At 41.5% G+C, this 20,376-nt stretch overlaps 1 protein-coding gene across 3 annotated transcripts in view; it reads left to right on the top strand.

Moving 5' to 3' along the window:
* The window catches only part of PLEKHA1 (pleckstrin homology domain containing A1), a 47,716-nt gene extending 30,130 nt beyond the window's left edge, over positions 1-17,586 (top strand). Inside the window, exons 5-13 of one of the 3 annotated variants that reach the window (XM_069980248.1) lie at positions 4,811-4,908; positions 7,650-7,781; positions 8,697-8,831; positions 9,436-9,504; positions 9,605-9,669; positions 10,690-10,753; positions 13,532-13,621; positions 15,676-15,753; positions 16,289-17,586. In XM_069980248.1, coding sequence (XP_069836349.1) covers positions 4,811-4,908; positions 7,650-7,781; positions 8,697-8,831; positions 9,436-9,504; positions 9,605-9,669; positions 10,690-10,753; positions 13,532-13,621; positions 15,676-15,753; positions 16,289-16,576 — 1,019 coding nt within the window. In that variant the 3' untranslated portion in view covers positions 16,577-17,586. The remainder of the gene's footprint in view (positions 1-4,810; positions 4,909-7,649; positions 7,782-8,696; positions 8,832-9,435; positions 9,505-9,604; positions 9,670-10,689; positions 10,754-13,531; positions 13,622-15,675; positions 15,754-16,288) is intronic. The other 2 variants (XM_069980247.1, XM_069980245.1) reach the window with 2 other exon arrangements.
* Positions 17,587-20,376: the final 2,790 nt, after the last annotated feature.

Genomic DNA, 20,376 nt, shown 5'->3' with positions numbered 1-20,376 from the left:
AATAGTGTATTTACTTGCAGCATATGCACTTTAGAGAAATAAATTCTATTTTGTAATGCCAAATAAGTGGCCTTCTGATTCAGCATCTATTCGGCATTGGTTTCCTGGATGGAGGCTGATGGTTGGAAAATCTGAGCTCTCCTTTCACGGAGAAATGGGCCTATTTTTGGAGTTGCTGTGTCCTTTAGAACAAGTCATTCAGCAGAAAGGTTTATTTTCTTAGATGCATAATGCGCATTGATCAGGCTGTGGACGAGCAGCATCCTGACTGCTGTTGTGTAGTTTGTGGATGCAGTATTTTATCCAGCCGACCCTCTTGAGATGGCTATTTTGAGTCCTAGCTTCCTGTATAGATGTGCCTCATTCTCCTCTCTTCCTGAGTGGCTTCCTTGCTGTCTTGCTGCTTTTTTCACTGCCGAAACTTTGCTGCCCGTCACTGAAATAGTCGCAGTCAAGTTCAGTTCATAGTAAATGTGTGAACCAGACATGGTTAGTTTTTGCTCCGATAAGCTCTATTTTTGTCTGCTGCTATTTTAAACATTGCCAACAGGGTGATGCTGAAGTGTTGCATAAGAGACTATATTGTCACAGATGTATGTCCATAAACTGTCAAAAAAAGGATTGCTGGTGTATTCTGTCATGTGTTCTCAACAGACCCATTGGCTTTATTGGGCTGAATATAATTTGTTGCTTAAAGGGGTTATCCAGCGCTACAAAAACATGGCCACTTTTCCTCCTACTGTTGTCTCCAGTTCAGGTGCAGTTTGCAATTAAGCTCCATTTACTTCAGTGGAACTGAGTTTCAAAACCCCACCCAAACTGGAGACAACAGTAGGGGGAAAGTGGCCATGTTTTTGTAGCGCTGGATAACCCCTTTAAGTTTGACCCAGTTCCTGTATGTATAACTTGTATGTGCTGGACTCAGGTGACCACGTTTTTGAGTCCTGCACAGCTAAGTTTGTTTAGGATATCCACTGAATGTAATTACTATCATTAGGGTGAGGCCCAGGCATTACTTTGTTGGTCTGTTGGATGAGGCTCCTGTAGAATACTCTTCTCATGTAATAGTGAATAATGTTCCAGGATGTGATAGATGAAAATTGATAAGATAACCCTAAATATATGGCAAAAAATCCTGTACAACATCCGAAGAATTTTATCCTGATCTGGCATCATCTGGATGGATTTTAAGCCGTACCATACACCAGGGCTCTGTAGTGAAGGTTAAGGAGGACCCTACCGCTTTAACAAAATTTGTACAAAGGTTAAAGCCAAAAGTTACATAGACAAATCACAATCCCTGGGGAAAGGTTCTATGGATGGATGTAACCAGACTAAGAGCTCTTCAGCGATGCATACTAGCATTATATTTATGGACTGTGAAGTGAACAGAAAAGTGTACCCAACCAAAATGTTATGGGGCTGCACTGCTACCTGTGACACTGGAAGCCTTGCATAAGAAACATTGAAATCGGAGTATTTTACATGTACAAATACAGTTTACAAAGGTAAGAAACCTTGGTGAATTGTCAAAATGGCTCTTACAGTAGGACAAGGGCCCAAACAACATGAGAATAGTTAAGAAGTAAAAAGTGGACTGTTTCTGCTGACCTTGTCTCAATAAGGTTGAACATCTTCAGAGAGAGCTGAGATTTGCTATTGAGAAAAGGAACCCTCCAAAAATTCAAGACTTTAAATATATATATATATATTTTTTTTTTTTTATATGACACAGACATGTCAAAAGTTTTGATTGCTCTGGATCTATAGACCCCCACCGATTTGCTAGGACAAGTGCAGATAAGCACTTGGCTGAAAGCTTCTCTTCTTATCTCGCTGCATAAGATGAACTCTCTGGTAAGTCTATGGGGCCCATTTCCTACAATGAGCAGCATGACTTGGAGGAAAGCACATACTCGAGCGTTTCTCCTGACTCTAGTGATCATTGGGATCCTAACCCCCAGAGAACTGCAGCGGAAGAAACTACTAGCAGACAAGTGAAAAAAGTTTTTTTTTTCTTTTTAAGTTGCTATTAATCCTTTAAATGCCATATACTATGTCTATTCTTTCTTTATCTTTTCGAAATGACAGCATGTGTATTGGTGTCCTCACCTATTGCAGGAGACACTGGCTTTTTTAGAAGTGTTGAGTAATGTATCTGTATAGAGTGTATGACAGGTTGCTGCAGCCCTTCCCTTGGAAAGGAGTGAATGACAAGGTGACCCAGGCCAGGGATGCTGAGCTGTAATACTGTCTGCATCCCTGTATAGATGAGAGATTTGTGCATGGAGGCCTTGTTAATGTTTTTTTATAATAGATTCCCCAATTCGAAATTAGCATTGAAAACCTAATGGGTACAGGAAACCGTGCTTTGCATTTCTGAACTTGTAGAAGTACAAAGGAAGGCAGAGGAGGACACGGGCAGGCTTATATTTAGCAGTGGTTCTCATTTGAAAGCGCTCTTTGAAAGCTGAAAATGAAATCTGACTCATCCCCATTACTGCCTCGCTCTAATTGCTGGTTAATTTAGCTGGGAACCTATTATTTCCTCCCACGTCTGGTCACTTCATTTCTGATCCATTGTCTCCCATGTTCATTCCTCATACCAATGAAGACTCCTGATATGTCTGTTTCACCAAACATATGATATGACAATGCTGGGGTGCCGTTACCGAGGACTCGGGAGGATTTAACAATGCTTTTTGTGTAGGTTTTGGTGTACTGTTTTTCTGTGCGTTGTGCAAAAGCTTTTTCTGGTGAAAGCATTGATCTATTCCATCCTCAGTGTTGTGCTGTTCTTTCTGCTATTCCACATGGAAATGTACAACAACAGGGTCTTACAGTTCCCATTGTAAGTGGGGTGTATTCTTTTAAAAACATAAGCAAGATTAGTAGCGTGAATGGTCATTCTTATTTGAAACCACTTGCCTCCTTTAAAAGGGGTTATCAATAGAGATGAGCGAACCTTGAGCATGATCAAGTCCATCCGAACCCGATCGTTCAGCATTTGATTAGCTTTGATTGGCTATGTGGAAAACATGGATATAGTCATTGGCTGTTTCCATGTTTTTCAGACAACCTTAGAGCTTTATCCAACTTCAGCAGCCCCCGCTAATCAAATGCCAAACGTTCAGGTTCGGATGGACTCGAGCATGCTCGAGGTTCGCTCAGCTCTAGTTATCAAGGCTTCTAAAACTTTGCCACTTCCAGAAACGGCATCTCTCTTGTTCTCAGTTTGAGTGTGGTTTTGCTTTGAATGGAGCTGAATTGCAATACCACACACAGCCTGGTGACAAGGGTGGTGCTGTGTTTGCAAGGAAGTAGTTGTGCTTTTTCTAATTCTGTATAACCCCTTTTAAATAGTTTAGGTGATTTGTAACATTTGCAAATCACCTAATTTACTAAAAATTACACCTTACTCCAGAGAGAAACACTCTTCTGCAGCAGCAGAGGGATTAAGATATAACACAGGAAGTGAACTAACGCTTTGCTAGTGTTAAGAGCAGAAGAATGTAAATTAAACCCTTCAGAGGCTCCATGCTGTGCTTGAAAGGTAAAATGGAGGCTTCCCAATTACCTCTGACCACTCTTAAAGTTGTGCACTCTTTTTGTCATTATCAGCAGTTCACTACTTGGACAGGTGCTTTTGTCAGATACCGCCTTCTTTGCTGTGACACTGGTTCTGTTTTTTTTGTTTTTTTTTCTTCTCATGTTTTCTCAACACTTTTCAAAGTCAGTGCCTCAATAACACTTTCTCTCCCTGCATACCATCTATGTTCCTGTACTGCCAATCGTTTCCCAACACTGGTCAGTACAGTAAAGTTTGCAAGAGGTGGTGTTGTCTTATGGTTGACCAGAGAAGTAAGGCAAAGGAAGTCCTTGTGTGAGTACTGCAGGCAAACAGCCCAGCTCTGGTCTCAACTCCCTGAGAGAGAGAAACAGCTATGCATTGCGGACGGGACTCTCAACGGTCTAAATCACCTTGTCACCACACTGATGGGTCTTGTAAATGTAACTGTGTTCATGTTTTGGAGAATACATTTTAACTTTGGGATATGAAGTATAATATAGAAGCCTCTACAGTCGCAGGTCTTAGCCTGACCGCAGGTCTGATGACCTGAACTGCCAATTGCGTGAATGTAGCCTTATGGTTTTATATGTGGTATCATGGTATTTTTGTGTTGTGTCTCCTAGCAAAATTGGCATGTCCCTCGAGGACAGATCCCGACATGTCCTCTGAATTCCTGCTTTTTTTCCCCCTCCTTTCTCCATTCCTAACATGCCTTCCTGTTAAACATTTATCCATCTCATTTGTCACCAAGGCAGCAGTTTATATGCGGTGACATCTCATTCATTTATATGTTGGGGTTTTTTTTGCATTTTTTGTGCATTTTATGTTTAACATCTGCTTTTCTTATGTTTTATTATTCTCCTGTAGGATCAGTAAGGGTTAATACTCTTAGGCTGAGCTCATATAAAGATTGCTTGTTGGCTCAGATTTATGTCTTGGCCCTGTCACTGTGCTGCAGTCCAGTAAAGGTTTGGCAGACAGGACTTCTGCATTGTATATGATGCAAGGGAGGAATGCACCTGTCTGTGAAATACAGGGATGATTTATTGAGGGCACTCCTTTCCTTATGGCTGGGACCCATCCTGTAAATTGCTTTTCAGTAAAACCAAGTGACGATCCACTTTTTGAGCTCCCATACAACAGCATTGGTTATATATTCATACAGTGTACCTGTCCTGCACAGCACCCTTATGGTTAGAAGTCTTGGCACTGTGTTACATGCTGTCTGTTTTCTTGCAGTAATAAATGCCGGCATGAGAAAATACTTCCTCCAAGCCAACGATCAGCAAGACCTAGTAGAATGGGTGAACGTCCTCAACAAAGCTACCAAAATCACAGTGAGCCCCCTTTCTGTTTATTTCTTGTGGTTCATTCTCTTTTATTAAAGCAGAATATAGCGTCCCGTATAAGCTGGTGCCAACTCTTCATGAATGCTGTAAATTCCTGAGTCCCATGTATTCTTTTTATCTGCTAATAAAGTGAACCTGTCATCACTGTCATGCTACCTGAAACACTGGGACAGTCCCTGGTGGCTTCTGCCTGCCCACCAGTTTTGATTGATTGATTTGATTGATGGATCTGTTCCTACACTCGAACAGGAAAAGATCAGTCAAGGATGGTGGGATGGGGAAAAGCTGCCAGGGACCACCCTGATTTGTGGTTCAGGCAGCATGAAAGTGATTTCAGGTTCTAGTGATGGCAGATCACTGTGATCACTGAGGTCTGACCTTCGAGCCCCTTAATTCTGAAAATGGGCTGCAGCACTGTATTGGTACTGTTCCCCATTCCTTTTTTTTTTTTTCTCTCTCTCCTTGCACAGCAGCGCTCCTGGTCAACTAGCTGTGTAATGACCTGCAGCATCATCCCATTCATTTGAGTGGAACCAGCCATAGTTCATGGACAGCTTGATGTTAATGATGTAGGGGGGATTTATGAAGACTGGTATACAAGTACGACGGTCCTATATTAGGCCCCGCCCCCTTTTCCCCGGCAGGATTCACTAAGAGGCGCACGCCTCTGTCACGATACCAGAACTTTGAGTTCGATACCAATACAAACTTTTTTTTTTTTTTTTTTTTCTTCCAATGCTCGATACCAATTCGATACTTAAATTATATAAAAAAAAATAATAAAACACAAGAATAGAAAATGCTTCCCCCCCCCCCCCTTGACTATCAGGTCCGTACGAACTAATTTATGTTCCTTTAATTTTATTAAAAAATAAAATTTACATTATTTGAAATAAATGGGCTTAAAAAAATTGCCCTATTCTGATTCCTAACACTTTTTTTTATCTTTTAGCCTGTCTGGTTGGGGGTGAGGGGGCTTTTTTTTTTTTTTGCGCTGTGATCTGTAGTTTTATTTAGTACCATGTTTTTGTGTGGTACTGAATTTGGTGGTTTCTGCGGTTGCTCTGTTTACCGTGCGTGATCAGGAAGGTATGGACAGTAATACTTTAGCTATTTAAGGCTATGATGGGGGCTGTAGTCATGTAACACACACCAGCTATCAGGGGGATGATGGGGGCTGTAGTCATGTAACACACACTAGCTATTAGGCGGATGATTTGGGCAGTGGTCATGTAACACACACACCAGCTATCAGGGGGATGGTGAGGGCTGTAGTCATGTAACACACACTAGCTATCAGGCGGATGATTTGGGCAGTGGTCATGTAACACACACACCAGCTATCAGGGGGATGGTGAGGGCTGTAGTCATGTAACACACACCAGCTATCAGGGGGATGATGGGGGCTGAAGTTGCACTATTCCTGCTGTCAGGGCAGGGTGACCTGGATTTGGGTGGCAGGGTAATCTGCAGGCTACAGCCCCCCCTCCTCCTTACCGAGAGGAGGAGACAGCAGGGGGGGGCCACGCAGAAGACATGGCAGGCACTCCGCTTGTTGCGTGCCATGTATTCTGCTGTATACTCTATTATCATAAAGTATCGAATACCAGGAAATCCTGGTATCTAACCGATAATATGCCCTGAAAATCGATAGTAGAATCTATTTTTTTCTGTGCATCGTCCATCCCTACTTCCAGCAGGTGTAAATTTGGATCATGATTTACGCCTGCGAGCAGGCCTAAATCATGATAAGTGTGGCACAGGAGGATACCACGCCTCCTCCCTGCCTTGTCACAGCTCCCCCAGCGCCCCCATCAGGCAAGTGGGGCATACGGCCGGTGTACGCCAGGAAGAAGGGGCAAATTTGCATCTTCTCCCTGGCATACGCCTCGGGCGGACATTTCATAAATGTCCCCCATAATGTCACATTGCAGTATTGCTGCAGAACATTACATTAGTGTGGTTACAGTGGAATACACAGACTAGACGGGTGTTAGTGAGAGACACGACCAGAAACTAGACCTTAATAATTTTTTAAGAAGCAGTTTTCATCTGATGGAGCGACTCACCTTTTGCGATTTTATAAATACAGTATATTTCTGTACTATATATAATGTATATTATTGACTGACTAATGATTGTCTGATCTTACATTAGAAATGACTGGTGGAAGGTTTTCTGCCATGGGTGGCCGCCTCCTCCGCCTTCTTTAATGTAGAGGATGGTTTTTCTTGTATTTACATCCCATCTCGAGATGTAGCAATGCCTATAAAAAGCACAAAGACGTGGGAGGCCTGGTTTCCTGCCAGAAACCATCTTTCCTCCCAAGCTAATGTGATTGGCTTCCAAATCAACACTTTCTTGTGAGATGTTAAATTGTGGAGACGTGTCTTAACTGAGTCATTATTGTTATATCATAATGCAGCATGTAGAATACCTTACAAGACCTTGCAGTGTTGGTGGAGCTCAGTGCTAGAGCTTCATACATTGCATCTTTATGATGCATCTAATTGTAAAAGCTAATGTCTACATATGTATATACATTGAGACCTCTTTGAGATGACCCTGCAAAAATTGCAAAAACTGTATTCATTCCAAAGGGTATCTCACAAAAGCAATCAAAATAACAAATAGAATAACAAAAATATCAAAATGTATTTCTCTTCATGTTGTTGTTGTCTTCTGTCTGATACTGGTAATAAACAAAACTATTTCTGACTCCTCCGTAGGTACCAAAACCTAGTGACCAACAGTGTCCTGCCGACAGTGCGCACAACCAACTGGAGTATTCAAGCAGCAAGAAGCAGATCTCATACAAGACTGAGATAGTTGGCGGTGTCCCTATTATCACCGCAACGCAGGTAGTAATATGTACTACAGCATTTGTTATAATGGGCACAGTATACATCTTGTCACCTGTTCATGGAGTGCCGCCATCTTTAATCCGGACCATATTAAGAGCAAATTCACACAACTAAAATCCACGCTGTTTTGATACTGAATTCCATGCCGTTTTCTATATATCAAAATCAGCATGGTTTGGCTTGAAAAAAAAAAAATCTCCTGCTGACGTCGGCCCCACATTGTGAAATATCTGATTTTAAAAAAAAAGTCGAAAAAAAATTGCACAGAAAGATAAAAATTACATTTGTTCATATCTGCATACAGCCTCCTATTGAAATCAATGGAGCATTATTGTAAGGACATTCAACCTATTTAAAGGGGTTAGCAGCAATAGTCCATCTCCTATAGAAGCAGTGCCGCTCTTTTCCGTGGCCTGTATCCACAGTTCATCCATATATTTATTATGGAAATGACCTACAATAGAGTGGTGCTGTTCTTGAAAAGAAAAAGTAGGACTTGTTTACTTGTGACTTTTTTTTTTTTTTCCCCCATTTATTGAAAAACATAGGTCTCTGTTAATTTGTTCTTTCTGCTATGTTAATGCTGGTCACCGTCACATGCGTATAACCTTTTGAGTGCTGCCCTAAGTATCTGATCATGCACACTTCCATTGCGTGTACTAGTTACCATGGTGCTTTGTTTGAAAATTTGTCAAAAAATTCAATAAAAACTATTGAACCATAAAGGAAAAAGTAGATTCCTTTCTAATTCTGGACAATTATTTTGAACTTGTCAAAACTTTCACCCTTGAAGTACAAGTACAATTGCAGGACGCTGTATTCTGAACCATCAGATGCTCTGTTCCTTCCTACAGATGGCTGCCTTGATACCTTTTGGAAATCCTTAAAATGTATTTTTGTTTTTACTTATAGCATGATATAAGTGAATGTGCCAACACTTGTGACAGAAGCAACTTGAAACGCACTCAGAGTCAGCTGTCATCTCCTTATCGGCTCTCAGAAGGTGGCATTATAAAGGCCGGGTACTGTGTCAAGCAAGGAGCTGTGGTAAGATGCAGATTGTGTTGAAGAGAACTAGTTCTAGGAGCATGTGATTTATTGCACTGTAGTGTTACATTGACGTAAATGACCACCAATGTACTGTACTGATAGGCTGGGCTCACACTGCGTTTTTGCCATCCATTTAACAGATCCGTTTTAAAATGTAAATTTTTGCTATCTGCTTTTTTTCCATAAAATGGATACTTTAAATAGATGTCAAAATGCTGTGTGAACCTAGCCTAATATAATGTGGTCAAGATTCTGAATAAAGAACCCAGCCATTAAGATTAGTGGGGATCCCTATTGATGTGCCATTAATAGTGTTATCCAGGCTTAGAAAAACATGTCCGCTTTCTTCTACAAACAGCACCTCTCCTGTCTTCAGGTCGGGTGTAGTTTTGCAACTTTGTTCTATTGAAGTGAATTGAGCTAAATTGTAATACCACACACAACCTAAGTACAGGCGTGGTGCTGATGTTGCAAAAATAAATAAAATAGCTGTGCTTTCTCTAATCCTGGGTAACACCTTATGGTGCAAAATACCCTTTTTTTCAAGCAGAAAAATGACATAAAACAGCTTTTTCTTTTACCTTTCTTGTCTCCAATATAGATGAAGACCTGGAAAAGAAGATTCTTTCTTCTAGATGAGAACACAATAGGATATTTTAAGTCTGATATGGTAGGAATAAAACCATGTGACATTTGCTTTGGGCTGAAATATTTTTCTACTTTGCTGAGCTATGAATTGGTAGTTTAAAATTTTTCTGCTTTTCTCCTAGGATAGAGATCCACTTCGTATGATACAGCTGAGAGAGGTGCAGAAGGTGCAGGAGTGCAAGCAAAGGTGACATAACCATTCCATACTCCTTCCCTTGTAATAGAGCCCTATACTCAGAGAAAATAATCTGAACCCGCCAATTTCGGCAGAACCAAGCAACCATTTTATATAAATATATATGGGCCTCGTGACTCTCCACTACTGCGGTAGCTGATGTTAGGAGGGAGTTCGCCTAATGCCGTTCAAAAAAACATGTATACTCGGTGGACTGTGCATGTGGGGGGGTGCTCAGCCTAAAGCCTCCCGAGTGCTGCAAGTGCCGAGCCACAGCAGCGCCCCCCCTTTCCCCCAGGTCCGGCGGCACTGTTCACCCGCCCCACCCTCCATGCATTGTCCCAGGCCCCCTTCCCCCCCTGCAGTGTCCCAGGACATCTCCCAGCATGGTTTGTGATAATATACAGGACTACATCTCCCAGCATGGTGTGTGTGTGGGGTAATATACAAGACTACAGCTCCCAGTATGGTGTGTGTGTGGTAATATACAGGACTACATCTCCCAGCATGGTGTGTGGTAATATACAAGACTACATCTCCCAGTATGGTGTGTGGGGTAATATACAAGACTACATCACATAATAGGAGTTGTAGTTCTGCAACAGATAAGATGATAATGCAGTACACGAGGGGGAGAAGGTGGCACAGTACACTAGCGGCCATGTGGGTACATGTGTACCTGTAGGTCTGAGAACACGTTGCCGCAAGCAGCTGTGCGCCTACAGCCATAAGAGCCCCCAAACACATATTTATCTTGCCCGATGCAGCGTTCCTTTGTTCTCACAGCTCCCTGGCGCTCGAGTGATGCGCTGCACCAGGTGAGTATGTTGGGAAAGGGGGGCCCATACAGTTTTTTTGCTATGGGGCCCCATGAATCCTAGTTACGCCCCTGTTGGCCCACCTTATTGCGCTGTCATGATGTTACCTGTAGCACCTACCGTATGTTGTGTTCCTTCATAGTAAAATACCTTTAAGTCTTATAACATAAGCCATGTTGTATGACAACAGGTTTTTTGTTTTTTTTCCCTGCAGCGACATAATGATGAGGGACAACTTGTTTGAGATAGTGACAACTTCTCGGACGTTTTATGTACAGGTATGTTTTTCTGTTGATAACATGCTAAAAATTATAGAACTATTGGAAATATTACTGGGCCTAAGAATATCATTATAGACCAAGCTAGATTTTATGTAAATAAGGAAAAAATGGCTCAGATTTATCAAAGTGTGTTAAGCTGAAACTGGTGTACACTGCCTAAAGTGACCGATCACAACTTGGCTTACAATATACCAGAGCTAATGACTGAGCTGTGATTGGTTGCTGTGGGTAGTTTACACTTCCGTTTTACACACTTGGAGAAATCCGGGTCTGTATCAGTCTTTTTCCCTAGTATAATCAGAGATAAGCTTCGGAGAGTTTTAGTTGTCCTTATTTCATTTTAATCATTGTCAGATAAACTTACTTTTGTATTGTTGTCAGATGTGTCAAAAGTTAACGATTACATTGGGTCTCTCTCCTGAGACCAGCTGATGAGCTGTAGTTGGGTGAAATACACCTCACTCCCCAGCCAGCTGGGCGCTCTTTTGCTTCATAGAGTGGACTTCAAGATTCTGAAAAATGCAGCTGTGAACACTCTAAAAAAGTTTCTAGAAAGTCATTTGCACAGAATGGACCTGAAAACATGGCGGTGTACATTCTATTCAAGTTAAACCTATAGAGGGAGGGGAGTTACAGTTGAGTGTGTGTACACAGATCACCCTACAAAATGTATAAGGGATTGGGAGATGTCATCAATGTCCAGGGTATATGATGGTGGTTGATTACCTTTCGTTTTTATATATGCAGTGGAATTTGAATCAGGAGTAGAACAGTGGAACAATTTTTTTTTTAAACTTCCATCCACTTACGTATGCTGCCTACATCCCAAATTGGCTGCCAACACTGGTTAATGCCAATGGGGTCTGTGCCTGACTTTGCGCACATGCAAAAGAATAATATACTGTAGGAGTTACCATGTCTGTCTACAAAGAACACTCAGCCACCTGCAACAAATTACCCAAGGTCACGTTCTTGTAGTGTACAATAGAAAATGACTGTGTACACCACAGAGGTGTCTGTCCTCTGGTTTGGGTTTGTGGCATGTCAACGTACAGAGCTCTTCCTCATTGTTCCCCCACCATCACTGCTAAACAAGTCTGGCAACTTAACCTATGTTAGTATGTTGCATAGTCTAATGCAAATAATGTTTACCTTACTTTTTACATTTAAGTTACAACAATGTCTGTTTTATTGCCTTAATAATATTATTATAATTATCGTTTTCACCTCTTTATTTTTTGTATATTTACCTCCAGCCACGCTACTAGAGGAAACGTTTCAGTCCCTTTCTGTTGGGCTCTCTTAGGGCTTCATAAAGTAGTTTATAGTTGCAGTCCAGTTCCAGCATTATAAAGGAGGAGACTTGTATTCATAAGATGTGGCTCACCCCTGCCCTCCCCCTGCTACTTGCCTTGTAACGCTGTCAGTCATCAGCTGAAGGGGCACATCTCATAAATACATCTGTAACACCCCCCCCCCCCCTTCAGAGTCCTTGGAGTGACAACCTGCTGAACCCATAGAGAGCAACAAAAAGGGAGGGAAAAGTTTAATTAGGTGGGGAAATAGTTACAGCATACCTGTTGTTTCAAAGTATATTTAAAAGCCTGTGTGATATTATTAAATCCAGGGTGACAGGGTGATCTTAGTGCTTATAAAGCTGCATTTGAGCCCCTGAGAGTCCTCTCCATGGTGCACAGATATTTCTGTTTTTCTCCATTTCAGGGGTGGAATTAGAGATGGAGTGTTTGCTAGTAGTACATATACAGGACTTTTTTCCCCTCTTATTTCTCTGGCACTGTGGACATATACAACAGTAGGGTACACTGCTGTTTACATATGGGGCAGCTGCCCTGAACTCAATGGGCGGTTAGAGATTAAATGAATTTAATTTTCAGGCACAGTGTGGATCATCTTCAGTGGTCAGACAGCAGATTGGAGGGAAGGGAGACACCTAGTGGTCAAAATTTTGAAGATGCTTTTATGGGCTAAAAAGACTCATTTTTGAGAAGTGACTTCCAAATATACTAAAAATGAGATACACTCACATTGGAGCCATGGTTACAACAGGGAGTAAAAATATTATTACGGGGTGCCCACTCCTAGAAAGTCATACTATGTGCATAATCCAAAACTATAGAGAATTAAAAGGAGTGCACTCGCCATAAAAAAAAAATCTTTATTTCATATTCTTTAAAACATGGACTTGATCCACACGATACACAATGGTATACACACCGTGGATGTTTTAGAGAATATGGAATACATTTTTTCGTTTTAACGGTGAGTGCCCTTCTTTCAATTTGCGATAGTTTTTAATTTCCAAATATGTTTTTATATAGACTTATCAAGTGGGGAGAGAATTTGTTTAAAACAACTGTGTGCTCCTCTTTAGTTCTTTAGCTGTGGCTCTGCCGACAAATGGTCCCCTCAGCATTCATCCAAAAGGGTGAGAAGATGGCGGCCATATAGCTGAATTCTGAGGGGAGCAGGAGTTGATTTGGAGCAAAAGGAACAAAAATAAGTACCCATCAGGTACCTTAACTATATTTGTAGGCAGTATTCCGTAACCACCTATGCCTCACCTAGTGGTGGGGGCTGACATCAATAATCTTATCATTCCATTTGGTGTCTATGGAGAGAATTCAGAGCTCTTAGAATGATTGATTGATTGATTTATTTAGCTTTTTTGAAATTTACAAGTGTATAATATTGTGTTATTGCATTGATTTTAACTTATTATTTATTTTTCTCTCTCTTCTGTTACTTTTCCAACAGGCAGACAGCCCTGAAGAAATGCACAGCTGGATTCGAGCCATATCTGGTGCCATTGTAGCACAGCGGGGTCCGGCCAGATCTGCAGCCTCTGTAGGTTCCATCCTCTTGGAGTACATGGGGGCTACTGTTAGATTAGAAGGCAGAACACACAGTTACTTATAGCCATGAAGTGTAACTCTGTTTCCACTGCAAGTACGGCTCTTACAGTCTTGAGAAAATTCCATGGCCAGTCTTCCCAAGCATGTGCCCGTGGGTGTGAAAAATTATAATCTAGTAGTTATTTTGCGGTTGGCCAGATGGTAACCTACAGATACCCACAATGCTGTGTCAGTTACTGAAATGGTCATGGTTTTTTGGGTCTTCTGGGAATGAAAGTTCAGTGGGTGGAGTTGATCTGCCGAGGTCACTATTATTCATTACTTTACAAGAATTTCTAGTGGATTGTGCGGTCGTCTTTTGGAACACTGCAGCCTCTTTAGAAACCGGCAGTTCTCTGAATTTTTGGCTCGAAGTCATGGAGTTTGGTTTAGTATTTTAAGTGGGTACTTCTGTGATGTGGCGTTAGTCATCTATTATTAATTTACAGTCTGTCACAGGATTCTGGGTTTTATTGGAGTAGTAGCATGTATATTTGTTATATTTTCTCTTGTGTGAATGTGTTTGTCCTAAGGCCATATACAGCTATGACGACACACTGATATGGCATTGATGTAGTAAAGTTGTTTTGGTGTCACAACCTCAGTGTTTCCCTATGAGGAAATAAAACCTCATGACCTTGTGGGCATCACAAAGAAGTCAACCAAGGCTGATATCATACTATGTATGCAGTATTGTGCAGGTTGCCACCCCCAGCTCAGTCTTATGTCTAATAACTCAAACTGAAAGCATCGTAAACCCTGATGATGTTTTCAGTATGTGTCAGTAGACGTGTGGTCAGGCCAGGACTTTGGACGAATACAGATGCAAAAATGGTAGTTGCACTGTGTGCATGTGTTTCTTGCACTTTTTATAGTGGTCGTGGAATATGGACAAGACTTTTCTAAAATGAAGAAATCCAAGAGTTCAGCAGATAATGCATAGGAAGCTGCCGGCGGCCAAATAAAGGACATGTCTGTTCTAATGAATGGGTGACATGCAGTACTTGTTTGCATAAAGCCCACCAGTGTAGGAGTTGCTCTTTACAGCAGGTCCCTACTCTGACTCAAAGTCTCTAGCAGGGACATGTGAACTGGGTTGTCATCTAAAATTAAAACCTAAGAAACTTCTCAATGTCTGTTACCCGATGGTGACAGAATACAAACCCTGTGTAGTATGATTCAGTCATACTGAATATTGTGAATGTACGTTTGCTAGGTTATCAGTAATAGGACAGGTCAACAATAGGACAACAGGACCTGACTGCACTGGGTTTGTTTGTAGTCTGTTACCTTAGAGTCAAATAGATTTGCGTAGCAGCTGTAAACAGCACAACTGTTGCAAAATTGCATCATAATACATGCATTAAAACTAAATATATGGAATCAGTTGCAATGGTGGACAGACCCTTTAGGACTATTGTTCTGAACTTTTCATTCATGTTTCTTCTAAAAACTCTTCCCTCCTAAATAAGGTGCAGGAGGGAAGTGTTTTAGAAAAAAAAAAAACTGAACTAACACAATGTGAGGTTAGTCAGGGGAAAGATCAAAAGCAACATGAGAAAATATTATTTACTGAAAGAGTAGTAGATGCTTGGAACAAACTTCCAGCAGATGTGGTTGGTAAATCTACAAGTGTAAACCTGCCTGGGATAAACCTATGTTTGACCTACGATGATAAGAAGAGAAATACTAAAAGGGCAGACTAGATGCACCAAGTGGTCTTTTTCTGATGACAATCTTCTGTTTCTATGAGTCTTTCGGTAGACTTGCTTAAAAGAAGTTTCTGGTTTGCTCAGGAAGATCCCACCTCTGTAAACATGTCATTTTAAATCTTTTTCTTATTTTCAGAAAGTAATAATTGTCTCTAGTAAATTTAACTTTCTTTCTCTTTTGTAGTTGTCCTCTGAGCTTTACTTTTATCTCTTTGCAACTTTCGCCTCTTTGTATCAGTTTTTCTTTCATCTCTTCTTCCTCTTGTTTTTCTTCCTTACTCTCATTCTCTTTAAGGTGTTTTTAATTCCCACCCTGCCCTGTCTCCCCGCAGATGCGACAGGTCAGACGGCTTTCAAATCCCTGTATTCCGAGGTACATGGGCAGCAGAGCATGCCCACAATACTAATAGCTGCCTCTTACCATGTAACCCACCTCACATCCACATAACTTCACCCACTAAAACCCATCAGCCCCAAGGTGCACATTGTGCATAGCTCCATACTGCATTGTATTGTTACAGAACATTTGCATGCCGCGTGTTAAGACAGTGACAGAGCATGCCTCATCCTGTGAAAATACAGAGTGAAATGCGAATAGTCATCTGTTACTCATAACCTTAACCTGCCTTTTTGCAGTTTTGCCTCAGGGTGCCTTGAACTGGAAGTTAAAGGTTTGCAGAACAGTTCAGTGTCTTACGCTCCATCATGTCTGTAAAAGTGTTTTCTGCAGATTTGCAAGTGTTGCAGCCACATCTTGTAAGAACCGGAGAGAGTAATCTGGCCCATGCACCAGCCGACCATGCATTTTACAGTTGCTGACTCACGTTCTGGCTGATTTGCTGATGGCTATTACTAACATGTACTTGATAACTCTTACTGTGTCATCACCTACTCCATTTTGTTTGCAGGAGACCCCCACCTCATACTCCGAGCTCAACTCCTCTTTTCGCTCCTTCAGTCTCCCTCACGCGACCGCCCGAGCTCAACACTCTGACCCCGGGCCACCTTATCGGAGCAGGGATGACTCTAGCCCCATTAACAAGAACCAGCCAGGACACCCCAAGATCTCGTCTCTCTCTGCAGGAAACCAGGCTAGCAAAATGACTCATTCTGTGCCCAGCACCATGTCCATTGGTTTGTTTGAGCCGGGGATTGTTGACCTAGATGATGCCAGTTTGCCTGTCACTGATGTCTGAGGCCAACGCAAAGATTTGCGGAAGGAAATCTGGAAGGCATACAGCTTTACCGTTTTAGTTTTCATGTCTTATAATGCACAACCTCCTCCTTTTTTTTTTTTTTTTTTTTTAATTTTTATTCCACCAGGTCTGTAGGGCCAATGCAGTAAGATGTTGAAACACATTCCCAAAAGAAGTCAAGAACTTTCTTCTACTGCAGCCAAAGTGAGAGAGGATTGACTTTTGCCCGTTCTCTGGAACTTTGTGACACCAGTCACTATACGAGAGCATGCCACATTTGGCATGGAGTGCCTTTTTTGCCCTTATAGCGGTTTTACTAGCAAAGTAATATGAGCTCTTGTGCTACAGCTTGCACAGACACCTCTAGTGAGACATACAATTTGGTGTTTTATCTGATTTTAAGATTCTGCAAATACAGTATTTTCATGTCTAAAACCTTTGCTGCAATGCAATAAATGCCTGTCTGCAAGCAAAGAAAGCTGGACCACTGTGAGTTAACTTGATCCTGACCTCCTGCCACCATTCCTTGTCCCTGCCATATATTGCACATTTACTTTCAGTGCCACTTTTGGGGGAAATACTATAGCATTGGAATGGATTTTACCGTTTTTGTTACCTTTTTAGAGATCTCTGTTTGTGAACTTTAATCTCACCGTGCCTGTAGTCAAGGTATGATGGCTTATTCCGTGAATTTTCCTGGAGACCATGTTGTTCCTGCACTGTTTTTTGTCTCCATGTCTCAAGTGCCTGCTGATTCCTTGTGCTGAATCTCATGTGGTGTAAGACTGTTTTGTGAACTGCTGATACTAACAAGTCTGCTGTAACCATGTGCTTCCATCTGTGACTCTACAATATGACAAATCCCAAAGTTCTTGTTGTGTTTTTTTTTTTAATATATTATATGTGGGTGGTGGGTTCTAATTTATAAAGAAAACAACTCTCCTTGCTAGTGTGCCTGCAATGCACCATTTGGCTATATCACTTGAAATAAATATATCCCTTTTCATCGATGTAGTGTTTCTTATGAGTGTGATAAATAAGCGGTTGTGACTGGTTATTGGCTCTGTTCACATTTAACAGGTTTAAAAATCATTGTTTGCTGCCCACCCATCGTTCAGTGTAATAATACATGAGTGTCTGATAAAGCCTTTAAATAGTAAGAAATACATACAGGAGCACCAATGGACCCAGGAGTGCCTGTTAAGTAGGATGCACGCTGGTGAACCCACAATCCCTCCAGTGGGTATAGGCAATATTATATGGAGGAGGTCCAACAGCATCCAAAAGAAATCTTCAATGCTTTATTGAGCAGATCAGCTAACACAAATACGACATTTAGACCCCATCCAGGGTCTTTGTCAAGTCTCAACAAAGACCCTGCATGGGGTTGAAACATCATATTTATGTAATCTGATCTCCTCAATAAAGCATTAAAGATTTTTTATATGTTGTTGGACCTCTTCCATATGATAAAGCCTTCAAGTCTGATACAGAGCTGTGTAATAGGCTCCATAAACAGAATGCTACCAAACATAGCTGTTTTTTTTACCATTACGTTATCCGACAGAGGCCAAAACCCCATGAGGCACATGACAGGAAGTAGGGAAGGAGGAGCAAGTAAAGGCTGACCTGACAGGTTGATGCCTGCTTTCTCTGAAATATCGGGCTGTCTAATACGGCCCTAAGAAGGTCCTTATTAGGATCCCCAGCATCTGTCACATGCCATCCCCTTAGGTTCTGCAACTGCGAAGCCAAAAGTACATAGTTGCATTCGGGACTGCAGGACCCCCAGCATCCTTCCCCCTTTGCAACAACGCTAATTTGGTATGATTGCAGAAGAGGGCAAGACCTTGTGAAAGAATCTGAGCGTAACCCAGACTGGTAAAGTACAGTATACAAGTATATAGGCACCTATACACCATCAATAACTAATGGCTGAACAATTGTCTGGCTGTCAGTTATCTGCCCCAACTGGTGCCTGTCCTCCCCACATACAGGAACGTTCAGCATGGCCGAGTATTCCTGTATTCTGTACAGGGAGGGGAGGGGTAAGGTGTAGAGAGAGAGAGAGTGCACTTGCCGCAACTTTCCCAAAACAAAGGGGTCAGGCATGATCTCCACCTTTTTGATATATATTGGTTGATAGTCAGGAGACCCCCCATATTCCTTAGATTGACACCCCAATTGGCCGCTAGTGGTGTGTAAGGCTCACTAAAGCCTAAGGTGTATGGGGGGGGGGGGGGGCCTTAAAAAAATGTAACAAAAGTGAGTTCACACTATATCATTCGTTTGTGCTGAAGGTGTGACCTTGAAGATTAGGTCCAACTTCTTAAATTTCCCTAGATTTGCCTACATAGTAAAGGGCCTTTTACACAGGCTGATTATCGACCAGAAGCGTTGCTAGAAGAGGGCAGTAGGAACTAGAGCATAGAGGGTCATTACCTGATTTAGGTAGAGGATATTTACATTTAAATGTCCATTACCCCCAACAAGGAGAGATCTATTAAGGGCAGTGAGAAGCAACCAGGGACCACCCTAATGACTTGTGGATCATACAGCATGATAACCGGTTCCCTTTTAAGGTTCCTTATCTCTTGGCCAGAATAGAGAGCATCTACAAAGGGCTTTTTGTTCATGAACTACCATTCATTTGAATGAACACTGTGTGCAATACTTAATTAACCCTGTGGTGGCGCTGCAGGGAAATGGAGCACTTACTGGCAGGTTTCTCCTCAGGTAGCACTGAGCATAAAGGGGGTTAACAGTGACAAGGAGCTATTCGAATAAGTAGTATTTATCAAAAGTGGACAACCCCTTTAAGAATACTGAGTCAATGACAGTAACTGTTTTCCACTGTCTTACCCTAACTGCACTTTGTTTTCCATCTCAGGGCTACGTTTATCATAACAGCCTTCAAAATGTCCACATGTATAGATAGAGATTTACTGTACACACTCAACTATACAAGGGTTGTGCAAGTTGTACAATATATTTCATAATTTTTATTCTCCATTACTACAGCGGCACCGCAGCCTGGAAACCTATCGCTCTACGTGTTTGTTAGGTTTTCTTGTCGATTCTGTAATGTTATAAATCTGCTTGTTTTTCTTTCTTAATTTGTACATGAGATTTGAGAGTCAGGAAAAGGCTTGTCTGGTGGCCAATAAATCCTCCGCCAGAATCTGCTGTTGTAATGTTTTACTTAATTTTGCTGCAAAAATATGTTTCTTGTCAAAGATCCTAATGTGACCTACTGCTTTCTATAACTAAGTCTTCAGTGTTTCTCATGGACCTCATCCAAAACTGTTTAAAATGTTCTTACTAAGGGATATATACATTGAGGACAAGCTGCTTTCATCATTACATGCACCCCTCTCAACCTTAAATGAATGTTAGCAGCCGTATATGAATGTGTAACCTCCATGATCAGTCTAAGGTTTCCTGGCCTTGCGGGTGTACTGTTTAGAAAGGAAATCCTTTTCATGGACCGGCCATCTCCGGACTTGGACCTAAAAACCTTCTAATTTGTGGTTGTCAGACGTGATGATAAGGGAGGTGAGCCGCGTACTGATGTTTATACATTTCACTACTAATTTATTTTATGTTGGATAATAAAGCCTTGGCTCATTTGTTCAATGTTATGATGGAGTATTGCACAAATAGTAATATCTTAGAGGGTATTTACTCCCAGTAGGAGAGATTACATATAGATAAGGTATGTCATCACCTCCTGATAGTCATGTCAGATTGTGTGGAACTCAGAATGAGCTCACCTCTGGGAGTCCCATGATTCCCGTTCA

The sequence above is a fragment of the Dendropsophus ebraccatus genome, chromosome 8 (assembly GCF_027789765.1).
Source record: "Dendropsophus ebraccatus isolate aDenEbr1 chromosome 8, aDenEbr1.pat, whole genome shotgun sequence".
NCBI classification, from domain to species: domain Eukaryota; kingdom Metazoa; phylum Chordata; class Amphibia; order Anura; family Hylidae; genus Dendropsophus; species Dendropsophus ebraccatus.
Note: the sequence above shows the minus strand (reverse complement) of the source record. Positions and strands in the feature narration are given on the sequence as shown.